The sequence below is a fragment of the Papilio xuthus genome, unplaced genomic scaffold, assembly GCF_000836235.2.
Source record: "Papilio xuthus unplaced genomic scaffold, Pxut_1.1 DF825017.1, whole genome shotgun sequence".
In the NCBI taxonomy this organism is placed as follows: Eukaryota; Metazoa; Arthropoda; class Insecta; order Lepidoptera; family Papilionidae; genus Papilio; species Papilio xuthus.
Genome location: NW_013533632.1, coordinates 4,919,696 through 4,946,960, shown reverse-complemented (window position 1 = coordinate 4,946,960; position 27,265 = coordinate 4,919,696). Strand labels below are relative to the sequence as shown.

The 27,265-nt window shown below is 33.2% G+C and overlaps 3 protein-coding genes across 7 annotated transcripts; 1 reads left to right on the top strand and 2 right to left on the bottom strand.

Annotated features, from left to right (window-relative positions):
- The first annotated feature begins 216 nt into the window (after positions 1 to 216).
- Positions 217 to 6,321, top strand: Deaf1 (deformed epidermal autoregulatory factor 1). 4 transcript variants are annotated; one of them, XM_013324168.1, is made up of 6 exons: positions 217 to 1,163; positions 1,500 to 1,751; positions 4,441 to 4,563; positions 5,245 to 5,477; positions 5,606 to 5,799; positions 6,155 to 6,321. In XM_013324168.1, the coding sequence occupies exons 1-5, from the start codon at positions 380 to 382 to the stop codon at positions 5,792 to 5,794; spliced, it is 1,581 nt and encodes a 526-aa protein (XP_013179622.1). In that variant the 5' UTR covers positions 217 to 379; the 3' UTR covers positions 5,795 to 5,799; positions 6,155 to 6,321. The 4 variants fall into 4 exon arrangements, with proteins under 4 accessions (XP_013179622.1, XP_013179620.1, XP_013179623.1 ...); XM_013324166.1 differs by lacking the exon at positions 6,155 to 6,321 and adding an exon at positions 5,843 to 6,018 and having other exon boundaries at positions 5,606 to 5,721; XM_013324169.1 differs by lacking the exon at positions 5,606 to 5,799 and having other exon boundaries at positions 5,843 to 6,321.
- Positions 6,322 to 14,678: 8,357 nt separating this feature from the next.
- Positions 14,679 to 21,061, bottom strand: LOC106126146 (glycine-rich cell wall structural protein 1.8-like). 2 transcript variants are annotated; one of them, XM_013323627.1, is made up of 7 exons: positions 20,839 to 21,061; positions 18,565 to 18,801; positions 15,704 to 16,772; positions 15,511 to 15,625; positions 15,253 to 15,398; positions 15,091 to 15,170; positions 14,679 to 14,958 (listed from the first exon to the last, which is right to left on the bottom strand). In XM_013323627.1, exons 1-7 carry the CDS (start codon positions 20,843 to 20,845, stop codon positions 14,792 to 14,794), a joined length of 1,821 nt encoding a protein of 606 aa, XP_013179081.1. In that variant the 5' UTR covers positions 20,846 to 21,061; the 3' UTR covers positions 14,679 to 14,791. The 2 variants fall into 2 exon arrangements, with proteins under 2 accessions (XP_013179081.1, XP_013179082.1); XM_013323628.1 differs by lacking the exon at positions 20,839 to 21,061 and adding an exon at positions 18,956 to 19,072.
- Positions 21,062 to 23,139: 2,078 nt separating this feature from the next.
- LOC106126195 (uncharacterized) lies at positions 23,140 to 26,477 on the bottom strand. Its single transcript, XM_013323684.1, has 4 exons — positions 26,302 to 26,477; positions 24,621 to 25,321; positions 23,708 to 23,912; positions 23,140 to 23,349 (listed from the first exon to the last, which is right to left on the bottom strand). The coding sequence occupies exons 2-4, from the start codon at positions 25,261 to 25,263 to the stop codon at positions 23,241 to 23,243; spliced, it is 957 nt and encodes a 318-aa protein (XP_013179138.1). The 5' UTR covers positions 25,264 to 25,321; positions 26,302 to 26,477; the 3' UTR covers positions 23,140 to 23,240.
- Positions 26,478 to 27,265: the final 788 nt, after the last annotated feature.

The following is a 27,265-nucleotide window of genomic DNA, read 5'->3' as shown; positions in this document are numbered from 1 at the left end:
AAATAAGCACAAAATAAAACGGCTTCTAGCCTGGCCATGTATATAGCGATCCAAGACCATAATAATTACGTCTATGGATATAATTATAACTTGATCGCATTTAAAATTTAATCTATGCTCTATTTTTCTGATGCCTAAAATATTTGGATATTAAAATTCAATTATTTTTAAATAATAAAACATTACCAATTTTTTTTTCGTGCAATTTCATAGAAATACATATTATGTTACAATTTTTCTACTTATATTTCAATTAGGACTGCATTTGTTTTTAAATGCGCTATTCGAATTTTCCGCCATTACGTACTTCAATGTTTTCATATCATTTTCTTCATTGTGTCGGACAAAGCCTGTGGGAATTTTTGTGTGATTTTTGTTCATGTCAGTGTCCAAAATACGATCCCTACGAGAGGGGGTTTTTCACGAAGGCCGGAAGAAAGCAATGGCACAGAATAGGACTTCGGACAACGTCGTTATGCCGGACATTACCGAAGTATCCGAAGACGATCCTCTGGCGACGGACACCGAGCGCGAATCCGATCGTACTGATGGCGGTACTGTTTTGGCAAGTGAAATCAAGACTGCTCGCCTTTCTAGTGATTCAAATGGTGTCATTACTGTGCCAGTGTCTTTGCCAGTCGGCACACTCATAACAGGAACTACATTTAACGTAATTACGTCGGATCAGCTACCTCATTTCAAGCCTATGTTATGTGTGGACAACGGTTTCATTTCTGGCGGTCCTGTCACCGAAGATATAAAAGCGACACATATTGTCATACAAAATTCGCCACCGCCGTCAGGCAGGGAGCAATCAAACGAGGACGCTAGTTCTAGTTCTACGCCACCATCGCGGGCAGCTAATGCTCGTACGTGGACAGAAACGGCGTTGATGCCAGTTCTACCAGTGCGCTGCAAAAATACATCAGCTGAACTACATAAACATAGATTCGGATCTGGAGGACGCGGGCGATGTATCAAATATGGCATGAAGTGGTTAACTCCAAGTGAATTCGAAGCAATGTGTGGGCGCGCGTCAAGTAAAGATTGGAAGAGGTCAATAAGGTTCGGTGGAAGGAGTATTCAAGCTTTAATTGACGAAGGTATTTTGGCACCTCATGCAACAAGTTGCACCTGTGGAGCCTGCTGTGATGATCAATCAGGTACTAATTAATTTGTATTTGCTTCTTCATTAGTTGATATATTTGTTTTTGAATCAATTTCCCTCAAAACTGAAATACTTTGGAATGAATCAGTTGAACAATAATGAGTACTGATTTCATTTTTACTGTTTTCTTGTGTATTTGTTTCAATAAGATAATAGTATCTTATATGGTAGGAGGCGTATGCCAGGCTATATATTTAATCCATGTTGCCTGTAGCCTACTTTAATAATAGGTTTGAGTAGTGATTGTTGTTCTTTTGAGGCCACACTTTGTAATACAAAATGTCATACAGTCTACTGATGTAATAATAAAAATTATGTTTATGAATTTCAGCAATGGGACCTGTACGTCTTTTCACTCCATATAAAAGAAAAAGGAGAAATCAAGAACCAGAAGAGAAGAAAAAGCCAAAGCGTGAAAGTGTTCTTGCAGAGAGTGATGTGGACAGTATCCATCAGACAAGCAACAACAGTCATTCTAAAGAGGCTTGGCAGACTATAACAGATGGCTTGGAATCTAGTAATGAATACCATATCATGGAGAATCCTGAAACAAAGCCTGATCCAACATTAAATAGTGAAAAGAGTAAGTATTTAAAATTTTATTACATTTTCTTTAACAAATGTTATTAGAGTAATATGTATGTTATAGTGGTGGCATAAAGAACTTTTTATTCAAAATGGACTCTCAATCAATCGGCCCAATAATTTTTAGAGCAAAAAATGGTTAAATATTCCTTTAAAACAATGAAGGAATTGAAAAGAACATAAGTAGAGGATTTAAAGTCCTATCCATCCCAATGTTTTTTATACAAACTAAATTGCTGAGACTTTTATAAAAAGACATCGATTTTATTATCAGTTATTTCATAAAACTTAATGTGTTACAGAACTGACTTACTTGCAACTTTTGTAACATAAATATGCAGGGTGAAAGAATATACATAATAAATATTAATGGTTTGAATAATCTACTTAATCTGAACAAAATTAATAAACATCAAATTGAAAATCAAATTATTATAGTTTTATAATTTGATTTTCATTAACATTGTCTTCGCATCTATAGTCTATACTTACTTTTGGGAATACTAAAAAACCAGATGTATTTTCATACATTCTTGTATTAGATAGTACTGCTAGATTTAAATATAACTTATACATTTTTAAGGAAACCAATAATATAGATAATTAATTGTGTCATATTGGAATTAATACAATATTGAATTAGCCGTTCCACTGAGGGTTATGTCTGATGTGCAGTTTAATCAATTGTTTTCATCAAAGCAATCTGGTTATCTGGTGTATATCACAGATGGTGCATCTTTGAGTTCTCCAGTGAAAATAGTCATAATAAGAACATAGAGACTTTCTCTATGTTATGTTTGTGTTTATGCACTTAGTAATGTACATTCTAAAATCAGTCTATCAGCTTGAAGAGTAAAAGTAACAGAGTATGAAGTAAATCGCTGGTTTACAACCTTTATGTTAATTGTAATAAATACTATTACTTAACTTATTCTACAAAGTATTGAGCTTAGCGCAAGTGAGATATAAAAATAAGTGTTGCAGTCATTTTTTCTTTATTTTTGTGTACACCTGGCTAGGCGAATGAATTTAGAAATCTTATGATATAACAGGAAGTTATCTATAAAAACAATGCTGAGCATACTCAGTATGAGTATCTAAAAATATCATGTTACCTTTACATTGTATTGTTAGATAGTATTACCTAGCACTATTAGATAGATAGTAATAATTATTTTATTTCATACATGTCTTATGACAGTTGATATAAACGTTAGAATAAAACACTGTTTCATTTATACATTATATCTTACTAGCTGTAGCACGCGACTCCGTCCGCTCGGAATCTTAATAAGTAGATTATTTTCAACATCTGTGCCAAATTTCATAAAGATCCGTTAAGCCATTGCATCTAGACTTACACCTTTATAATATTAGTAAGATGTAACGCAATGCCTTGCCAAGCCCGTTCTGCCAAAGCGAAAGCCAAAGACAAGCCAAGCCAAGTTAAGGCAACACTTATCTTAACCTACTGACACGTAGTGGCATGCTAAGGCACGCCATGCCATGTCGAAACTGTTCTATGCCTCCGCGCGACTGCTATGGCAAAAATCCTGCTGTGCTGCAGCAGCGCCTTCTATGCCAGTAACGCCATGCGATCATTATTGTAAACTATCTTGTAAGTATTACACTTGCAAGATAATTTACATTGTAGCTCAGTAATAAAGACCAATAAATGATGTATTTTATCCAAAGCGGATATGTTTTTCAATTTTGGTACTCGAGAATATTAGGTTATAAAAGCAGAGCGAAGTTGTTTGATAACAGATCTTTATGAAGTAAACCATCGAAACTTTAGTGTTGTTTTAACATGTGTTAAAGGATAAGGGATCGCTTTGCCATTTATTTCATTATTATGTCTACATAAGTTTAAAAATAATGCACTCGCATACATGATATAAACATTCAAAATGTTGACTTTCTAAACACATCGTTTAACAAGCTTCAAACATGTGTTTTTGCTAGCCTTAGCACTGCCGACAAATGTAAACATTCTTTTTATAAATAGCTCAATAATTGTTACCATGTCTGTTCGCACTGACTACAAACATGTATTGGCAATGCGAATGTGTACTTATATACACCAGTTTAAACTGGTGGTGCGCAAATGCCATGCCATTTCTTAAATAGCAATTAAATGTGTATTGAATAACCAGTTTATTGTTATGAATGCTAGCCTTTGTGACATTTTAAAATAAAAGAAGTAAATTTGTGTAAACAGTTACCTAGTTCTGGGCTACTTAAGTAAATCAAGTGATTTTCAATTTTCCCACAAAACTAATCACAACAGTGTTTTGTTGGTGAATAAACAACTATTAAACTTCATTGTGTGATGAATTTCAAATCTTTAAAGTTCTATCGCAAGAAAAAAGGTTGAGAATCACTTAGTTCAAGTCTTACTCGAGGTGTTAACACCTTTTCCATCAGGCTTACTTAAGATTTCAAATCATTCCTACACCATCTTCACTAAAGGTATAGACTAAAGATGCTGACATTTAAATCATCAAATGGCGTATAAGTTAATATGTGGTTATACAAAATATTGTATTTGCAGAAGCACATTTTTACTGAAGCAAGTTTGACGTAAATGAATGAACCTTACGTTTAAAGGAATCGTTCGTATCACATATAATAATTAATAAGTCAATTAATTTCAGTCATATATATACGTTTTTGTTTGCTGGCAGATTTACCGGCAAGAAACGACATCCTTCGCGATCAAGCGGCTAACCAATCATTACAAACAGCTTCGCGAAAAATTAAAAATAAAAGCTACAATGGAAAACCAGAAGACTATAATATAATATCTGGTTAATATTTATAAATCTATCTTCCTAGGCGGTTTTTTTATTTTGTTTTTTTTTTAATTTTTTATTTTGACGCTCTAAATGTTTTTCTGATTAATTGATTTGCAACGTTTTTCTATTTGCCAACAAATTAGTTTAGAAAGTCCTGCTTTTATCTGCTTCTGTAAACAATTTCAATGTGTTCATTTTATGTGTGTTTCTGTAGATGTCGCTGTACCACTTTATGTTTGCGATTAAATAGGCTGTAGTAGAAATCTTACGTTTTTGTTTTGGCGCTGACAATCTCATAGCGGATGGTAGTTTCTTTGAAATAGCAGCTTACCGTGTTTTATATTATTTATCATTTATATTTTTATTTATTTTAAAATTAAATGCAACAATCCACAAATTTGCAGTTCGTCATATCAGATTTCCATACATGCATACTTTGACGCGTACATGAGTAAAGATTAATTATATCCAATGTGATTTTGTCTTTGCTCAATATGTAACGAACATTAAACATATAAAATTGTTATTCACATTTGTTAACATGGAAAATACATCGTAAATTAATATTGTCTTTGATAGTAACAGACGAAATCGAACGAAATTGTTGCATTTTAATTTTATACATACACAAAATTAATTTCTTTGTAGTTTTACTTTATCAATTATTAAAGATTTTTTTTTTTACACCTACAGGTTTGCCTGATTTGAGTTCAGTTCTTAAACGTTTAGAAGATATTGGTCAGTCGCTAGTCAGGGTTGCAAATGAATTAAAACAGTGTGTAGATGATGTTAGAATCATTAGTACTAGACAATTGGAGAGATTGGAACAAGAGAGAACATCCGCAATTTTATCAGCAGGTGTAGAAGCTGAGGTTGACGTTGAACAGGTGACTCTCCATAACGTTGAAGACACCGTGTCTAAAAAGGTAAGTTGTCTGATCTTTCTAAAAGTTTAGATTCATCTTTCATTCAGTTATTAGTTTAAAGGCAGAGTGTTACACCAGAACACATTTATATTAAAGTCTACAGCTTTGGTTTTATTGTGCGTTTACAGTGCGCGAATTGTAACCGTGAAGCATCAGCAGAGTGTTCATTGTGTAGGCGAACGCCTTACTGTTCGACTTATTGTCAGAAGAAGGATTGGTCATCACATCAGATTGAGTGCCTACGGTCAGTGCCTATACACACTGACAGTAATCAACATCAATCAATTATGTTTATTGTTGAAAGTCAGCATCAATAGCAGAGGTTCGTATTATACATTGCTATTTATATATATTTTTTCACTAAGGCCGAGCACACACGATGCGGTTTTAACCCCAGCCGGATGCGGCGGTGGCGCCGTAGCTTGGGGGCGGCTGGTGCGGGCGGCGCGACTTTAGTTGACTGTCAATTGGCGCAAGTCTCCCGGCATTCGACAGGTGAAGCTTCCTGGCGACATCCGGTGCTGCGGACGGGATAAATCTACCGTTTCCTGAGTTTTGAAAATTAACAACTGTGCAGCCGCCACATCCGGACACGGCTACAAACCGGACCGTTTATGCTTAGCCTAAGCTATATGTATTTAGTATTATATTTATAAACAAATTATTATCAATTTCAGGCTGTCCTGAATCTTAAGCAGCAGTTACCCAAAGGAATAATTTAGTATGCTAGACCAAAGTGTAATATAATATACCCAAAAGAGAGTAGTTTTGTTGTCATAGTATTAGATTTAATTTTATATTCCAATTATTGGGACCTAGTAGTTAATCTTTATAAAATTTTAATGAAATGTATTTATGGATTAATTATGATTATGATTTTTTTTTTAATTTTGCTCAAGTGTGCTGTTATTAGAAATATAGTTTGCTTTGTAATATTTTGCATTGTACAGTTTGAGTTTAAAATATGTTTAGTATTTGTATAAATTAATTTAAAACTATTATTCATATATTTATATTTATTTTTTATTAATATGTAAAAATTATACTGTTTTTGTTTATGTTACGATAATAACATACATTTGGTGACTTATCATAATACCTTGGCATAACAAAAAGCCAATTTGATTAAAGGTATTAAAATAAACAAAATTAACTGGGATTGTAGATTTAACTATCAGAATCATATGTTATTCAACAAAAAAATGAATTATTTTTTGTTTTTAACTTCAACACACAGTAGCTGAAACACTTTACATATTCTTTTTTTTTTGGTTGTGGTAAATTGTATGTTTTAAATTGGGTGTTAACTATTATATATTGTTCCTAATAATGTCTAGATATTAAGATAAATGGCTAATCTGGAACTTAAGTGATTTATGTAACATTTTTGGCTAAATCCGTCTATTAGCATCTTTTATTATGAATATGATAAATCAATCCGGGCTATATCTATTTATTCTATCTATTTAACTACCTTACAAATGTTTAATATCAATATAACATAAATTCATAAGTACATAATGTCTTCAAACGCGTTTTGCTTGTTATCAGTAAATGTTTATTTTGTATCAAATGCCACTTTAGTTCCAGTTTAGCCAAATATCCCATTAATAGTTATGACTGCAACACGTACCAAAATAAGAAAAAATAATTTATAATCTGTAATGTCAGTATTTTTAACTGATTGTTGAAATATTAATGATTAAGAAGCTTAGCTTAAAAGTGGCAAATAATATGATTCGAATTCATAAAAAAAATTTTGATAGTAACATGGTACTGTGGATTTGTTTGTATTTTAAGTTAAATTTAAGATTGTTAGTATTCCATAAAATTTGGTGCCTTTAAACGTATTGTGCAGTATTAATATAGATTTTTATAATTAACTTGGAATGTGACCAAACACTTAATACAAACATTTGGTAATTGAATACATTCCATTAATATCTTAATTATTATAAAATTATGATATTCGACCTGAAGTATATCAAAATGTTTAATTGTGAAATAATATTGATTTTGTTTACTTTAATATTTGTTAATAAGGTTTAATTTATGTATTGCACTCGATGTTTGTAAAAAATTGAACAGTCGACTTCAAACAGATCTGTCTGTATATTAAAATCCAAATTATAATAGTAATTAACAAATATTCAATTGGAAAAATTCAATTCCTGTTATAAATTCCAATGAATATATCTAACAAAATATGAGTATTGAAATTAACATTTTACATCTTAGTATTGCAAAAACATATTGTAAAAATAAAAGATCATATACAGAGTGCCCCAAAAGGTTACGTACATGGGAAGGGGGATGATAGGGGTGGTCACAAGGGTCACCAGAAAAATAAAATAAAAATTTCCCTCTGGGTATTAAAAAAATTAATGGCATTTTTTAAAAACTTAATTTTTATTTTCTTAATATTAATTTACTTTGAAATCTTTGTTAGTTGTATTGTTTTTTATTTCATATTGAAAAAGAAATTCATTTTTTAAATATAGCAATATTTGTAGGTCATCGGTTACAAAATTGCCCCAGAAGGTGTAAAATTTTCAACTTTTTAAAAAATGCCATTTATTTTTTTTTAATACCCAGAGGAGAATTTTTATTTTATTTTTCTGGTGACCCTTGTGACCACCCCTATCATCCCCCTTCCTATGTACGTAACCTTTTGGTTCACCCTGTATGTCATCCATGATCTCATTCAAAATCATTACTTTATATCTGCTTACAAAAATAGCCTTACAATTTATTAGTAGAACATTTAGATCCGTGTTAACTATGAAACTGGTTACAGAATGTATTGTGATAGCACAAAACTTATTGCCCTTCAATGTGTTGTAATAATCTTATCATTAATATAATATTTGTAATAAAATAATCATTGCTTTCCACTTGCAAGATAACATATGTTTGTAGAAGGTACATGTTAGGCGTTACATTTGGAATTTAATCGGATGAGCAAAGAGTGTTTACATTCCTTTTAAAATCAGGCAATACTCTTGAACCTTAAATAACAGCGAGTCATTACACAATTGCGATCGTTTTTGCATATTTAATCCTTGTTTAACTGTTGGTTGAAATGACAAAATATCAATTATGTAGTTGCTAAATTAATTATAATTAAATGCGAGCTTTGAACACATTGATATGGGCTTAATTCATAATGTAACACCTAACGTGTACTCTCTTTTATATTCCTATAGTAAAATGTGTGTGTGTTGTATAATGATTATCACCAGGATGGATTTATTATGATGAAATAGAATTCAACATTCCAAGTGAATTGCGAATTGTTATTCTAAGGCAATCACAATTTAAGTTGAAGTATTATTAAGATTTTAATATTAAGAACAGTGACGGTTAAAATTTGCAATGGTATTGTTCGTTAAAACGTATAAACGCACAAAGTTAGCACTTAAGTTTTATATAAAAGGCCTTTAGAAGTACAAATTTAGCGCCTATTGTAATCATATCATTACTTTTCACTGTCGAATCATCTGTAGTTAAATATATCGTTGTCCCTTTCATTTACTTTAAAATAATAGAGATAATATGTTTTTGTATCGGTGTTTCGACAGTTGAAACTCATGGATAGTCATCCAAAACAGCTTGACAACATTCGATGACTTACATTATGTGTTAATTTACACTGGGTGCCGAATTTTTGATACAGTAGATACAATTCTACCTTTTATCCGCCTTATATTAATACGAAAAGTGGTTAATTACCTATAACTGTAAGAGTTTTGTAAGTCATTTTGTAGATTTATATATGATACCATGTTGTGGTTTAATTCTTACATTCATCATTAAATCAGACGATAGCTTGTAGGACGGTTTTTGTCCGCTTTGTTTGTAGAATGTAGGTTGATGATAGGTAAAAAAAATGCCTTTAAGTGATAAAAATCATGGCTTTTTATAATAATTAACACTGCCAAAAAGTGTAATACATTTTTCATAATGCCTAATATTTAATATCATTAAAACTCGCTCTAGTATTAATGACGCATATCTTTTAAAATTCACATATCTAGTTCTCATTATAATAAGTACAAGTATTAAAAGATTCAAACTTTATGGCAGATCATAGTTAGCTGTAAACGCTTGTCTTCATATATAAGTGTCACTGCGGGTTGAAGAAAGTATGCGCAGAGGTGTGCACAGACCACCCCTTCACGTTCAATTGTAAATGTTATGTTCTGCGTCGCTGCGCAAAAAGCTTCAGCAGAAGGGTTCGTTCACAATGACTAGGGCGCAGAGGAGAGCAAATTTTTATCTCAAATAAAATAGAACTTTATACGATTGTATAAGGATTTAATTTTACATTTCACGTCTTTTTTATAAAGAACAATTGTAATTCGCGTGGATCCGTCCGGCTCCGAGTGGATCCCCTTTAAACACTGCTCTTCTAGTCAGTCTATGCGAAATTATTTGGTCGGCTCCAATCCGTGCCGTGCCGTCCCGTCCCGTCTGACGCTCTACGCCTCGGTCTTTGTTAACGAACCCCTAAACGCTTTGTCCTTTCGAGACTTCTTATGTGAATATGCTAGCAGCTGAAAAGTTACTTAGCACTGGAAACGTTTGAAAGTAGATATAAAATGTTATTTTCAAGTCAAGTTGTATAACATGAAGCCCAAATATGAAAAATACTGGACTAATTGTACTTTGCATAACAAGCAACCACGTCGTGTTCTAAATTAAAGTATTAAAATTAAAAGTGTTTAAAAAAAAGCAATATTATATAACATCAAAAATCAAACATATAATTTTTTAATTATTTTACATATATTATTATTTTATAATTGTAATGAAATGGTTTTATTGATATTTCATGTACATAATATAATTCATAAAATGTATATTTTTTACTGTGTATAACATTTTAATGAACACTTAGATATAGGTATTAATAATGTTAGTTGTAATAAAATTAGCCAAATTTATTATGTATCAGATCTGTGCGAACCAAATATCATTTTTGTATTATAATTATTTCCTAAAATAATTATTATTTCACTAAAATATACAAGGGACTCGAAAATCCCTAAAAATTTAGGCACAGTCGCATTCCACTACTATTATCTTCCTTATTGTAACATACACACTGTAAATACTTAATATGTTTATTTGATTAGTAGATACGTTCATTTATACACTAGTTTAAAAGCTGCCTAGTGGGGCAGCCAGTGTTGCACAGGATAGTCAGGTCATTTGGTTAACTTGTCTTAGAATGGTGTTGGTACTCCTGAACTTAGCGTAGAAGTAATGTGCTCCGTGTCAGTGCAATACGAAGTGAATTACTTGTGTGAGTTTGCATACACATCACGGATGCGTTCTACTGCATATAAATTATAGTTCCTCTGAGTTGGCTTTATTTCTTGATATTGAGTTGATTTTTTCATCCAATAAGTCTCTGGATATTCATTCCTTTTATTTCAAATTTGGATATAAGTTTTTTTTTGTTTCACTAAATTTTCCTTTGTACCTGTATTCTATAAAAATAATAACAATAAATAAAAGCGGTTCCCTTTTCTTTAAAATAATAGGTGTGTTATAAATATCGTCAATACATCGTACGTGCTACTGAAAATCAATGTTTTGTTTCCTTGGCCCTCCAATTCTCTATCAAATCCTGTTCCTTTTCCTGTCCTTTACTTGTAATTGCCTAAATCCCAAGGATTTTGACCTTCCCTCATCGAATTTTCGTGTTTTAAGTATCTTGTAACATGACTGCTGTTCCTTATCGGGACAGGCTATTTTTTATTTATTTTTGTGGTTTTTACTGTTTTTTATATGGTCTTAAGGTGCCTTTTCAACTTTTAAGGTTCGTTCCTAACTGCAAATACATATATATCTCGGTCTATTGTCAGAAGAAAATGATCTTCACCCAACTTAAGACTTAAGTTAAAAAAATGTTCTCGTTTTTTTTTCAATAATTCGCTTATTGTGGATCCCAAGCTAAAAAAATCGATGACGGGAGGTCTACAATTAGGTGTGTATCTGGAGTGCTGAAGTTTCCAGTTATTCTTTCATTACGCAATGTTTCATTACTTTCGATTAGATTCTTTGCATCAAACAAACTAATCGATAAGTAGTTCTTGTTACCGCCGATGGATGGCTCTGTTATTAAAAAGCATTTGCGAATGATGTTTTTGCTCTAATTTGGCAAAACATATAGTAATAAATATAGTAAAAGTAGAAACGTGTTTTTATTTGACATATGTGTTAAATTTGCGGTAGAATAAGAAAATAACATTTAAGCATTAAGTTTCAACGGTATAAACACAACTTTAACTTTTGGAACCACTATTTGATAAAGTTATCATACCAAAAGCACCATTGAATGGTTAAAATGACTTTAGCACACCGTCCTTGGTTCGTTATGCGCCGCATATTTAAATGTGTTTTTGAATGTATCTGATATGCAAAATTGAATTGCAAGATTCCGCGAACAAATACATTTCAAGTGAAATAAAAACTTATTAAAAACAATGATGCGAAATGAGTTATTGACCAATAAATTGTAAACATATACCGAAAGTAGTAGTGATATTTATAGTTAGACTTATAACCACTTTGACTTCCATAATATCCTCCACCAGCGTTTAAAGGGTTAAACACGTTTTTAAGTAACAGTGTAGATATATTTTCTAAATTAATTTGAAAGACTTTATCTAAAGTGACATTGGTCTTTTAAGAACTTTTGAAACGATATTTTAGGCGTTTAGAAAATTTTTCTTGTAATCGTTGTAATTTTTTTCTATTATGTGTTTTGTTTTTCTTTTGTATACGTAGGTAAATATTTACGCTAGTCTTGAAATTTTGTACTTTAATAAATAAACTATAAGAGATACATACATTAGGTTACTTTGTATACCTCAATAAGTTCTATTTTATCGTCCCTCAACGCTTAGCAATTAAATTAGTTCATAAGGTTAATTTAAGTTAAATTAATTTACCTCCAAATGTAATTTTGATGTAAAGTAAACTTGTTTATTGTTTAATTTTTTTGTAAACAATAGTGTGTGTTTAATTTCCTTTTTACCCGATTGATTCAGGATGATAATGTTTTACATGGGTATGTATGTATGTTTTTAAGTATGTGAGTTTGTATGCATATCAATTTTATGATGTGACCGCAGACCGAACCGATTTTGACGAAAGAGGTTTCAAGCTATTGGTACTCTTTCTCTGAGTGTCTTGTGGATGATTTGACCAAACTGGAGTAAGTTTTACTAATAATACTACTAATACTAATAAAAATATTTTATACCCGCCGTTAAAAGGTTATGTTGTTGGACTTTGATAACGTGTCAAATGTGACCTATTAAAATGGCCCACCTATAATTTAGTAATTTTAAAGAGTAACTTAAAGAAATGGTTACACATAACATTTACACACACGCATTTTTAATATCAATGTCATCATCATCGTCATATTTAACGTTATACAGGGATGTTAAATGGAAAATTCAAAGATAACACGTAAATATGTTAAAAGATCACATTCTACATTTTAACATGGTGATGTAATGTTAAATTCACAAAGTTCTCAGCATTATTATACTGGAAAGTAACGAGCGAATTAGACTTGGCTAATGTGAAACATTTTATACTAGCGTTTTACTACACAGTGATAAATATGAAATTGCGTAAATGAGCAAAATACGACTTAAGTGATGTCGTGGGTAAAAGGTAGACTCCGAAGCAAACCTATTTTTGTGTTCAGCGGATCTACAGTATCTATAGTACAGATTTATGAGCCATCGTCACCGTTTTATATTGCCTTGAGGTAAGAGTACCTGAATTTCGCCGAATCAAAATCCATTGGGATTTTTAGATACAACACGACGAACTCTTTCAATTCGAATCCCAGTAGTAGCATTCGCAAGACCTCAGCAAATATCTAAGCTGATCACATTTTGTAGTTTCCTTATGATAGAATTAACTTCTCACCGGGAAGAAATCGATTACATGTGGTAATTAAAAGTAAATTTTTCGTCTAATGCTTTTATCTTCTAAATTAACTGCGAGTTTATCTGCAGGACTATTATTATAAATTCGAATGTTTGGATGGATGGATCGAACTTTGTTAGAAGGTATCTCCAGAACGGTTGCATTGATATCGCTTAAATTTGACTTAGATGTAGAACAGTCTGGACGAACAATTAGGCTAATTCATTTTTTTATTCCACGCGGACGGAGTCACTGGCGACAGCTATGTGTATAGACAACATAATGTTTTATTTATAAAAATTTGGGTGTGTTCTATGATAATTAAGGTAATAAGTTACACAACATTTACATATAGGCAAGTATCCAGATAAAAACCTTCATTGACTCACTTTATTTATACTTATAGTGTTAAGATAGATTAGTTTGTCAACTCATTTGACAATACACTAGGCAAGGGTTGATTAAAATCGGCTATAAAAATTTACGATTTTCGATGCTTGTTCTCGTAGAACTTGCAATCGAAAATCTATTGATAATTGTTTTGATTCTCAACATAAATAAAATTTCTTTTTATGCCAACTTTATTCTTCAAAACAATGTAGAAAAATTAAATCTCAAACCAAAAATTGAGATGTTGGGGAACAAATAGAACTGTTTTCAATGTTTTTTTAGTTAATTGCGCGAGACGTAGCCAAATATCTGTAATAAATTCAAAAAGTAATAAAATATACATCAGTAAGTAGTATTTATTTATGTTCGATTAATATTATTACAGGACCGATTCTCAATAGTTCATAGTTGCCTGTAATGCGTGTACAGTCCGACTCTATGACAACCGTCCAAGAAGTACAACATTAATGCTCATACAAAATTAATTCGATATTTTATATACGTCAGTTGTCAAACTAATCTATTTTAAAAAGACACACTATTGTCTAATGCTTCAGATGGAAATGGTATTTCCACGGCTATATTCTGGGTTAAATAAACCATAATCCAATGGTAAAACTTATTTCTATTATCTCATACTAATAACATGAAGGATTTTGTAAATAAAACATTAATTTAACACTGACGCTTTTATTAATTGAATAAAACTTAAAAGCTAGATACAACATTTAGAAGCAATCATAATATAGTAAGTAGTATGGATAGTATACTAGGAAGATATTATAATCTTTATTATAGTATATTGATTATTATACCAAGTAAACATTTAGTTTACTTCAATATATATTTGATTTTTATTAAGCATGCTTACATCTAATAAAATTTAATCATATCTTGGATATCGATTAATTTTACCAACATTTATTTTACAACATCAATATTTTTTGTGAATTGAATTTGGATATTTAGTAAGGACGAATGAAGCATCCGGGGACGCAGGTGTTGCAGACGGCGGAGAGCACGTTGTGGATGCAGCGGCGCAGCATCACGTCCGGCGGCGGCATCTCGTAGTCGAGGCCGAAGTCCATCATCAAGTTCGGCAGCGGGCAGAAGCAAGGCTCCCCATACACGACTGTAACAACACCACATAACAATCTCGATTATTTTGTTCTTATTACTGCTTATCTAAATTATTACATTTATATAAATATTCTTACTCCAGGATTTCTATTTATGTTAAAATTTGTAAATTTTTTATACTCACTGACGCGGTTCTGATAATATCTTGGGGGATGGTACTCTTGGTCGAGAGGCGGAATCACCAGATCGCCCAACGCAATATTGCTATGAAAAAAAAAATAACACATCAATAGAGCAAAAAGCAATTTAAATGTATAAAGGAGTAGTTGATTATAATATTAGTTACTAGTGTTCAGGGGGAGATGGTTCGTTGTTATCGCGCGGCGGGTTCTGACGGTACTGGGGAGGCTGGTAGTTGCGCAACGGATTGCCACTGCGGTGCCTCGGGACGTTGCACGCTCCGCAAATGTTCACGTGTACGTTCATGTGACCCTGAAAAAAATTCAAATTATTTCGTAAACAAAGTTCAAAAACATATGTAAGTAAACATTGCGACTTCAATTTAATGTATATAATATTTTATCTATTTGTATATATAATATACCAATGGTGCGTGACATCTGACGCAATAGCGTTGAGGTGGCGGCAAGAGAGCAATTACGCCGTAAACGTTTGCGGGGAAGAAGACCTGACGAGCATAGTAGCCTTCGTAGTAGGGTCTGAAACAAGTGACAGACAGACATAAATATAAAAGTTAAAATTAATGACTGCTAATTCATTGCAACATAGGTGCTTACGCTCTAGCCATTCGCTCAGCTCCAGGAAAACCTCCGCCCGCAGCACCCGCCTTTTCAGCTCCAATTCCTGCAGCTACGCCGCCCACGGCGCCCTCTTCTTCAGCATCAATTCCTGCAGCTACGCCGCCCACAGCGCCCTCTTCTTCAGCTCCAGCTCCAGCTCCTGCATCTACGCCTCCCACAGCTCCCTCTTCTTCAGTGCCAGCTCCTGCTGCCTCCGCAGTATCTTCTTTAGCAGCGTCGTCCGCGTAAACGGCTTCTTGCGCGCATGCAGCTTCCTCAGCGTATGCAGCTGCCCCAGCGTATCCAGCGCCTTCAGCGCAAGCAGCGTCTTCCCCATTTGCGGCGCCTTCCGGACCTGCAGCGCCTTCCGGGCCCGCAGCGCCGGCGCCATATGCTGCTCCATAAGCATATTCATCTCCGGAAACGCATGGAGCTCCTACACGGCATGCAGGTTCTTCACCACATACTATTATGCCGCTGCATGCACATTGGCTACTGTATAAAGCCCCAGCGCCGCATGCGCCTTCTAAGCAGCAAGAACTTCCGGCGCCGTATGCATTTCCCGCGCCGTATGCGCCACCCGCGCCTCCCGCGCCGTATGCGCCACCCGCGCCTCCCGCGCCGTATGCGCCACCCGAGCCTCCCACGCCGTAAGCGCCACCCGCGCCGTACGCACCACCCGCGCCGTACGCCCCACCCGCGCCGTAGGCTCCTCCAGCGCCGTACGCGCCACCCGCGCCGTACGCGCCACCCACGCCGTATGCACCTCCGGCGGCATAAGCGCCTCCTGCGCCGTATACTCCTGCGCCATAAGCACCATTTGCAGCGTACGCTCCTCCGGCAGCGTACGCCCCTCCTGCTGCATATGCACCTCCCGAGGCATAAGCACCTCCAGCGGCGTATGCACCGGGTCCTCCGTATACAGCTCCAGCGGCATATGCGCCTCGTGCCCCGTATTCACCTCCGAACACACCACCCCCTCTCGGTTGCCCTCCGTATGCTCCTTGAGGGCGAATATCAAACTCAGGGTATTCATCCATCCCCAGACCAGGCATGTTGTTTTGACCTGCAACAAATATTTTATTTCACAATTCATATTAAAATGCATTGTGAAAATAAGCTGTAATTTTTTTAAAGAAACAAGCAATTTATAGAGCTTACTGTTTCGCCGTAAGTCTTAATTTAATTGGGTGTTATTTTTCGAACCACGACGATATTAATGTAACGCCGTCGCTGTCGAGTAAGCTTTAGGAATTCACAGGAATGTTATCCGATACTTTTTTACAAGGTCCTCGGTAGGCGCTTCTGCTAACGCTGTATCAGCTCTTTGGCAGAATTATTCTAATAATATGGTTCTCAGCACGAATATGTTTTAAAACGCTAAGTTACAAGACTTTAGAAAAATTGAAAATGATATTAGGTTGAACAATTTGTATTCCAAATTGTGTATCTTTTAAATCCGCAACGACTAAAGATTCCTATGACCTAAAGTTCAAATACTAGCGTTGTTTTAAAAAAAATGGTTTACGATTATTATAATTATTAAACCTGATTTGTTTGTTAACTATCACACAATAATAAGTAACTGAGATTCAAAGCCTTGTACAGTCAAAGCGCACGTAGTATATTTAGCCATTAAATATTCTAATTTTTAATTTTCATCTGCAACTTCGTACGAGCAGAATAAAAAAAACAGTCAAAATTATTTAATAAATAGTCATTGCTCGCGACTCCAACGGCAGGGAATTAAAAAAACTTAATTAGTAGCCTATGTGTTCTTCCAGGCTGTATCATACATCTGTGCCAAATTTCATTAAGATCCATATATCCGTTCTGGAAATACCTTCTAACAAACATCCATCCATCTAAATATTTGCATTTATGATATTAGATTGATATTATAACAAAAGCGGATTTGCGGACAGATTTTAATTCAACACGACTTTTAAAATCAATACAAATTCATGGTATCTAATTTTTAATCTGCCCCTTTGCAAATTATTTTCAAAGAATCTCTTGAAATTATTCTTAACCAAAGATAACTTGAAAGAGAAGATCGTAATGTTTATTATTTTTATAAATAAGAACTTAATATGTATTCTTCCATTGAACCGTTCCGGAGATACGATCAAACAAACGTCCATCCATCCATCTATCCATCTAAACTGTCGCATTTATAATATTAATAAGATTTATTAAATATGAATCATAAAAGCTTTCAAAGGATAAGTCCTAAGTCTAGCGCCATGTTGTTGCAATTTATTGACAAGTTGGAAGTAGGTTGTAACGCACGCGCTAGAATATTAAATTGCTCTAGGTATAAAAGTAGGTCTAGGACGTAGAAGCAGGACGCTCCGGGACCTGGAAGCGCAACGCGCAAGCGTGGAGAAGCGCAGCTTGTTTGGTACATCGCGTATATATAAATCAATTGATCGGCCGGGCGCGAGCTCAGACTAGACTATACCTAAGTACTTGTATATTGAAATGCGTTCTAGGTATAAGAAAAAATCAATACAGCAGAAAATATAGCTACGCCTTAAACATTATCATTATTCGTACTTACTTACTATACACACATATTTAAAACATTTAAAGTATTTTAACATGACGGAAAAATGTTTAATTGAAACAAATGTGACCGCTAACATGAATAAACAAAAATAGCCCAACAACATCTTCGTTAAGATCAAGGCTGTCTGTAACATTTGGAGGTCACACTGCTGTGATGTGGATATTAAAGTATGTTTTGTTTACGCCCGTTTTGTATCACTACGTTGCCATTTAAACCCCACATTGTGCGCAGTTGTCGCACGTAAAGGTAATGTATTCATATGACATCAACTTTTATAAGTACGTACCGTTGTAGTAGACTGGGCGATCCATGGGCGGTCGAACCGGGTAGAAGCTTGCCATTGGATCCTCGTAGTAGCGGACTTCATTCACTGAGTTGACGGGGCGCAGAGGTACGGGTCTTCGGACGCGGTTGTAGTTGTAGCCATTGCGATCCCGGTCCATCGAGCCATTGGAACCCGACATGCGACGGTTTCGGCTGTTGCTGCGACTATTATTTCGCTCGCTGTACATCCTGCCGCGGTCTGCAACGAAATTTAACTTTAATACTCTTAGCTTATGGTTTAATAAAAAATGTGCAGGTCCCGGTCGGCATCAATACTTTCAAATTGAAATATATCAATATATTTGCACTATTTTAAAATAATAACACTTTAAACGATAAGAATGATTACATACTTGAACAAATAAAAGGATCGATAAATTTATATTCTCAATTAAAAAGCGTCGAGCGCTGCGTCGTGCTCTTCCGCGAATGCAACTGCTGCGCCGGGAGCGGGTACGGGTATGCGCGCGCCTCGATAACAAACAAATGTACACCAACTACTAATATTGCTTTATAGCTGTCTTGGGCTGAGAGGGGTTCTGATTTTATTTAATAATGCGCATTTATTACTGAAATTGTAAACAAGTCGCGTATACTGCACTTCAATTTTTGTTCTCGAAACAAAACATAGCGTCATCTCTCATGATAGATATAAATAGTTTTGTACAGGTGTTTCGGCAAAGGAAACTCCTAGAAACATGTTTTTGTAACCATTGCAACTAAGCTCTAGACTCTAGGCTACGATATTGCCGACGACAATAGTAGAATGGCGGGCGGGATTCGAATCCAAAATTATTTTTTATTATTTTTTTGTTGTTTTAATTATTTTATATTTTATTCGTGAACTTTTACGTTTTAGTTTCATTCAATGCTCTATAAATTGCAAAACAAAGCAATAAGAACGCTAAATGGTGTCAACAGCAACTATATAAAGGAGCGTTCTCGTCCCCTGATAGTTTATACCTCTCCTCTCCATCGCTCAGTTATTTCATTACGGACACTCTTCAAACCGGAATGTAGTAATCTTTTCATACTAATTTGCAGTAGAATCCACGATGGATTATTATTGCACAAGTTTCAGAAGTCCTTTAAACTCGTTAATTGCTAAAACTTTACATCGCATTAAGTTTATCCAAAAAACATCAGGATGTTGAAATTTTAAAGTTAATTCCGGTACAAGTGAAAATCTATTCCTGCGACTCAGTACATCTACGGAAAAACAATAAAAAAAGACAAATCGTACGCAAATAACCTTGATGTTTGACCGTATGGTAATCGCGGACCATTTTTTTTTCTTCTAGAGCTTTGTGGAACGATACGTTGTTCTTGTTTTACAAATTAAATGTCATTAGTCATGATTTTGTAAAATGGTGTTATTTTTCTTTACAAAGCCACCAACACACTTGTGGCTCTTATGTTGTGCATTATTTATGGGCGGTGCAACGCTTGCCCATATCTCACGTTGAATCCTTTTTCAAGCAAATCGCCTTTATATTGGATTTACATACTTCTGTTTTTATACGTGCCAATCTTATGGATGGATTATTGAAGGCAATTTTTTTAAACTTATCTTTCAAGTAGCCGCGCAGTTGGTTTCTTCTCCATAACCTTACAAGATAAAAATTAAATAAAAGATAATGTCAAGTTACATCGTAATTGTACCGCCATCTTGTAATATGTTAAAATTGTTTATACAATGCCATTATGATAAAAAAATAGTTAAACTTTGTTCCTTTAGCTAGGTACAGGCTGCAATTGCACCGTCAACTCCTTTGTTGCAAGCGGCGGCGTATTGAGCCTGCCGACATCTAGTGCGTATTGATTTGTTCCAGTTTCCAGAAAATTATGCTGAAGCATCTATGTCTCGTATATATAGGTTAAAATTCGTCAAAACGGGCTGGGAATATGGTTTTAACGGAAACATAAAAAATAATTATACCTTTTTTTGAAATTTTCAATCCATATGCGTCGGTAATGCAAGTATAAAATTACATAAGAGAAAGAATAAAAATGACATCCCCGTATTCGAATCAAGTCCCCGGGAACAGTAAGAACGTATTCCGATACACTTAGCATATGTATTTCATAATTGTTCTATAACATCAGGATAGCTTATTGTTAGTAACATTTTCTATTAATACATACATTTCTAGTTTTACTAAGTTAAAATAAGCAAATAATAGTTGAAATATGTTAAAATAGAGGACTTAATACGAATTGTAGGAAAATAACTTACCACCCATTATGTTGGCTCGCGAAGGCTGCCTCTCTAAGAGTCCTTTAATTCACTTTTCCGTCCGCAAAATATTTTGCACGAATCACTGCAAAATATCGCACCGCAGTTGTTTGATACCAACAAGGGGATATCTGAATAAATTACATGGGCGCACCGATATAAGCCAGCGACTGAAACGACTGTAAATGTCAACAGGCAATACCGAACTGCTCCCAGGTATTGACCAGGTCACGTTTTAGGGCGCCTAAGTACTAGATACTATTTGAGAACCCCTTATACCCGGCGCGCATGCGTACTGCTCCTACATTGATTTGTGGCAGACCGCCTTTTTTTTTTTAAAACAGACCAATGTAGCGTATGCCTTCTCTGAATTATAATATTAGGTTTATACTTATTGAAAATTATAATTTGATGAATTTGGTAACCATCCTAATATGATGAGATTTATACAAGGCGTTATTTGGTGATATTTTTTTATTGCTTGTAGTTGGTAATGCATTTAAAAATCGATACGCGCGTACAATGTTGCAAGTTTAGAAACTGAAAAATAATTTAAATCTTTGGTAAACACATTTCTGGTTACAAATACTTTTAGGATTAAAAATAAAGATTAAAATAATGGATGAAAATTGGTAAGTATTTTAAGAGAATTTTAATTTTGTACACATTTTAATACAATGTTTGAAAGATAAGGTGTCGCCGCAACTGAAATGTGCGTGTTAGTATACTAAAGCACTATTGAAGTGGTTTTGGAAAAATCTCACACCTTCTTGTTTTCTTTTTGTTTTCACTGCTGAAAAATCTCTATAAAAACATTTAATTCTCTTGTTTTTTCAAAATTAACTTGAGGTATGACACAATGTTTCGTAGCAGTAGCAATGTTGTTAATACGAATATTTACTTATAAATCATTGTTTAAAATTTTGTAACAATCCTATTATAATTAAACCATATCTCAAAATCTTTATGTGAAGTCTCTTTACCTCATTTTCACACTATTTTAGACTATTCTTCACATTTTTACAATAAAATTTCCCTATAGTGTTGCTGTTTTTCCTTTGAAAATAACTTCTCTAATACTTGGGTTCATATTTATAAAATAAGCATTTTAATTCAATTTCTTTTATTCTATTCTGATGTTATAACTATTCATGAAATTTTATTATATTACGGTAGATTATTTTGTAATATGCAAAATGAACTTCGCTAAAAATTTAGTCTATGACACATTGAAGTTTTCCGCGTCGTTCAAGTTATTCAGAGTTATATTGCTTGGAAGCGAATAGGAAAGGGATAGAGTGGTTACATATAATTAAGATATCATATAAATCAGTTTTATTAACAGTTTGCATCTTTTATCTATGAATGAAAACGGAAACTTACTCATTAGACATTTCCATTAATCAAAAAAAGTCACTGTTGTAATAATTGAATTCACTTATATAATGCAAATACAATTTTAAATTATTAATTAGTTAATATTTTTGTACTTATAAATTCGACATACAAAATAACAAACTTTTTTCTTTCTTGTCATAACTAATTTTTTTCATTTCAACATTCTTTATTTTCATGTTACGTTTAAATCTAATCGTCTCACAAGCATTATTTCGTAGCGGCGTCGTAGCGTAAGGAATGTAATACAAAGAAAAATATACAAAGTTTTTAAAAAAATTATACCAATTATACATCCTTAAAATATTACTTACAACTTATATAAAATGTTGTTTTTTAAGCATATTTTATACAATTATTTATAGGTGTATTTTAGCTTTTTAAATTTGTTTTCGTAATTACCTTAAATCTATTTTGAGCTTAAATGCAGTATTATGCAAGGTTATATTTTAATTACCAAAAAAATAACGTTTTGTGTTTTTATTGATCATATTATATTGACTTATCATTAATTATTGGTCGGTTGTTTGCAATAATAACTATCGGTTTGCGTAAGGGCAGGCCACACATAAATAAAATGGTTTTAATTTGAATTTCCGCTCATTCTATTTATAAAAAACCACAATGAAATTTACCTACTCCCACTTAGTTCACCCCGATCGGCTTAACCATTTCAATTAATAAAATGACTCGTAGTTCTTTTTTTTGTAAAAAGTATTGTGTCCATCTTTTTACAGTTTTTTAAATTAATTTTTTTATTAACTTTATAAGTAATCGTTTAGGAAAAAAATAATGACTATTTTTTAAGATATTTTGTCTGGTAGTTAAAAAATAATAGTATATATTATATTATATTATTAAAGTGTTTTATAAAAACTTTTAAATTAGTTGTAATAAGAGTAAAAAAAACATTTTTTTTGTATTTTTTTACCATTGTTTTGTCAATAATTCGAAAAAAGTTGACAATATATGACTGTAATATGTCTTCTGTAAATGTACCTTTAAAATTAAGACTTGTTCTTGGTACGACGATGCACATACTTACTATTGTAGATCACATAAGGTCTTGTTTTGTGGTTTGGCGTATTTTTGTTACCAGCGCTGACTTCAGGTTCTCTGTTACAACGACATATAGAATTTGGTGTAAGTTTACTTGTGTATATTTCTAATTGCGTTTTGTATATTCGTATGTTTATACAAAACGCAATACAGCAAGACAGAAAAATTAGTATGAAATAGATACTAGTGATAAACTTGCTTCAAACTGAGTTGACCCATCAATCCTCTGTATTTCAACTTAATTTCATCCTTTTTTCACAAAAACTTTTTCCTGCAGATTTTTGAAAACCACACTATCGCAGACTTTCACGTAGGTCATGTGCATGACTGTTCATTACCTACATTTTCTCGTTAAATAGCACAATCTTTTGCTAAATAAAAAAAGGTTGTTGTAATTATTTATTTGAATACTTACTCAGTTTTTAAGATCAGTTGCTTAGCAGACACCATTTGCTTCTTGCCATTATAATCGTTGTCACCGCTTTTCTTTGTGGCTCCATCTTGCTGTCCATCACAATTTTGCCGTACCAGACCTTGAATTGCTTGATCTTGCCAACCACCTATTGTTTGTCTTGGGAAACCGCTTATTACTGGCTTTGGTATTGCCATCATGTCATTCACTAAAATAACCCACATTTTATTAATGTAAACCGAATAAAAGCGGTTTATTGCTGCTTATAAAAAACATACTACAAAGTGTAATAATTGGGACACCTCTGTATAACGAACCTTTGATGTATAACAGCTATGCTGCAAACGTGTCAAGTTAGTATAATACCAAGTGTTAGTAAGAGGGTAGCCTATCTAGAATGTAGTAATGTCGCGTTATCATTGAACTTGAACACAAAAATATGAAAATCAACAACAAGAACATTATCATTATAATCGACTTTGTTATTTATACGCATTCGGAAAATACTCCAAGTTACTACTAGACTTTCAAAGTAATTATATATAATAGCTGCCACAAATTGTGTTACGTCCTTAAAATATCAAAGACCTACCTTTTTTTAATTTTATAAAAGAGTTTTAGTTCAATCCAATTTGATAATCTATACGTATTGGTCATTTCGACAATTTAACAGACTGAATTTTAGGAAAATTAACACAAAGGAGTCTTATTTGCCACGTTTATCAACAATGTTGAAGGTTTAAAACCTATCAGTCAAATTGTAACACCATGACGCTATTTACATCTTAGGATATGGGGTATTTTTAGAGATAAAATCCAACTTATAAATGTGAATGTTACAACACGAATAAATTTCATATTTGTTAAAACTTAAGCTATAGAAAAATATCATTTAAGAAAATGTTAAAGAACTTACCTCCTGGAAATGGTTGCGGAATAATAAGATTTTGATTTATATCTTTATTAAAACCTTGAATAGCTTTTTCCTTTAAATTGCAGTGCTCTAGATTCTTCATGAACAATTGACTATGTCCATGGCTGCCGATAGGTAAACGATCAACAGGTAAAGGTGACCACATATTCTTATATTTGTTATCAAATTGCTGTACGGTCCAAATGGTACTTCCGACATTTTGATTTTGTTGCTTGGGTTCGGCTTCTCCTGGGGTCATAGTGTAAAATTGCTGATGTGCGATAGTTCTATATTGCCTAAGCCACTGGGTTGGGTAAAATGTTGAATTTCTTTGACCGGACGCAGCATGGATTGAAGTTAAGCATTTTTGACTGATCTTCGTTTGTATAGAGGTTCCAAATGTTTTAACTGGGTTTACATTTGGATTCATTTGACTGGATCCATTATTTTTTGAAGACGGCCGACCTGTTCCGATTGGCGCTAGTTTCGATAATGGTTGACTGCTCCCGTTTTGAATTAATTTTCGAGGCAGATTTATTAATTGATTTTCAATACATCCATCTATTTTGGAAGTTAATGGATTAGGAAAGAGTGAGTAAACTGGAAATTGTTTAGATTCATTATAAAATTCTAATTGATGATTCATGTTTTCAAACTCGAACTGCGTACGATACACAAATGAATCGGATGTTTGAGAGTTAGTCCTGTAACGAACAAACAGATAGGTGAGTTAGATGGATTTTTGTATGACTTAAGTGTTTAAAGAGGCATAACGTTTTTTTTCAGGGTTACATACCCTCATTGTACGAATGCATGACCATTTATTTATGAATGTCTGTAACCTATTGACCGATTTTTCAGCGTGTCAATTAAATAATAAGTATAAAATGTACGTTCAATATGTCCATTATATTTCCGAGATAAACATATTAATATCTTTATTGATTCTATCGACCCTCAATAATAATATTATCATTGATACCCTATTTAAATTTAATAAAAAAAAATCAAACAGAAGTCCCTCTATTGATAAGTAATTCTAGATAGCCCACCACTATGTTAGTCGACCACTAGGTCGTTGAATCAGCGTAAAGTATTGACGACTGTTTGTTTTGCAAACATAGACTAAATGATATGGTTCTGTAAGGTGAGCCGAGATTGTTTATATGTATAACTAGAAATAAGATACGAACTATTGTAAATGCATCTTTACACTTGGCCAGCTTTAACCCTTAATTCGATAGTGTCCAGTGTGACGAACAACTAAAAAATATAAATCTACTGAACAAAAAAACAATTTTTATGCTACAAAAAATTTCGTCGAATTAAGGGTTAACAATAGAATTATAATTTAACCTATAGTTACTTTAATTTCAACTTTATAGTAATTACTAGATTCAAAGTCAATTATTTTACTTTATGTTTATAAATAATATCAATAACTGTTGTCAATATTATAGTTAATTTCCTCAAAAAAGTTACAACTCACGTCTAAAGCAATTTTAAAATGATTATTATGGCTTATTAAAAACTTCAAAGTGTAATTGAATATAAAATAAGGATAAGGAAGTTATACAAAAGGATAACATCTTAATTTTTTAACAGGCTAAACAACAAGTAACGTAAAAATAATTCATATTGCTTATATTTAAATTAACGCGACGTAAGATAATACTTTAGGTACCTTATATTTTACCGCGCAATTGCAACTGCGTCTTCAGACTTAATCATATAACAGCTTTAATAAACAACGACCATACCCGTAAACACTGATATGAAGAAAATAACAATGTAAGATTTATTACCAACGACGGAGTATTTTTAATGATAAAGAATTGTACTTTGAGACGTTACGTGCGATGTATCGAAGACAAATAAGATGTGAATAAGCTTAGTACCTGGCTCTAATGAAGTGTGAAATAATTACTTGTACGTGATTGGATGATTAGAAGTGGGCGGTAGTAACCTGACAAATATCATAAAACTATGACCATCTTGTTCAAGTAAAAAAATGCTTTGTACTACTAAGTTGAGAATTTAAAGCTTTTTGCTATTTTTAATGTTACTAATATTATAAATACGAATGTTTCAATATATGGATGGATGGATGTTTGAACATATCCCCAGAACGGCTGTATGGCTCTCGCTGAATTACTTGCTCTGTAAAACATAGTCTGGAAGAAAACCTAGGCTCTAATTAAGTGTTAAAACGGAGTCGCCGGCGACACCTATTTGATAATAAAAACACAGAAATTAAAAATAGTTTAAGTGAATAGAAACGGTTTCGAAAAGTTTTCTATTTTATAAATAAAATTTTTATCATTTATTATAATATTTTACATTTATGTATTTATTGTTATGTTTACATTTTGAAATCATACCTTATTTTATGTACCTCGGCAAAGCGCATTTAGATTTATTGCGCAAATTTTCGACACTCGTATTTCAATTAAAACTTACAGAGTATTTCCAGTAAACTCAGAATCGTGGTATGAAACGTTTATAGCACAGATGAATATTAATGATAACTTGCGAAAACCGTAAATTTTATACAACTACAGTTTTGTATGAAAACCTCGATGTGCAAGTACGACTCACACTTGGCCGATTTTTTTGACATATATATGTAATTAGTGACTATAAAATCA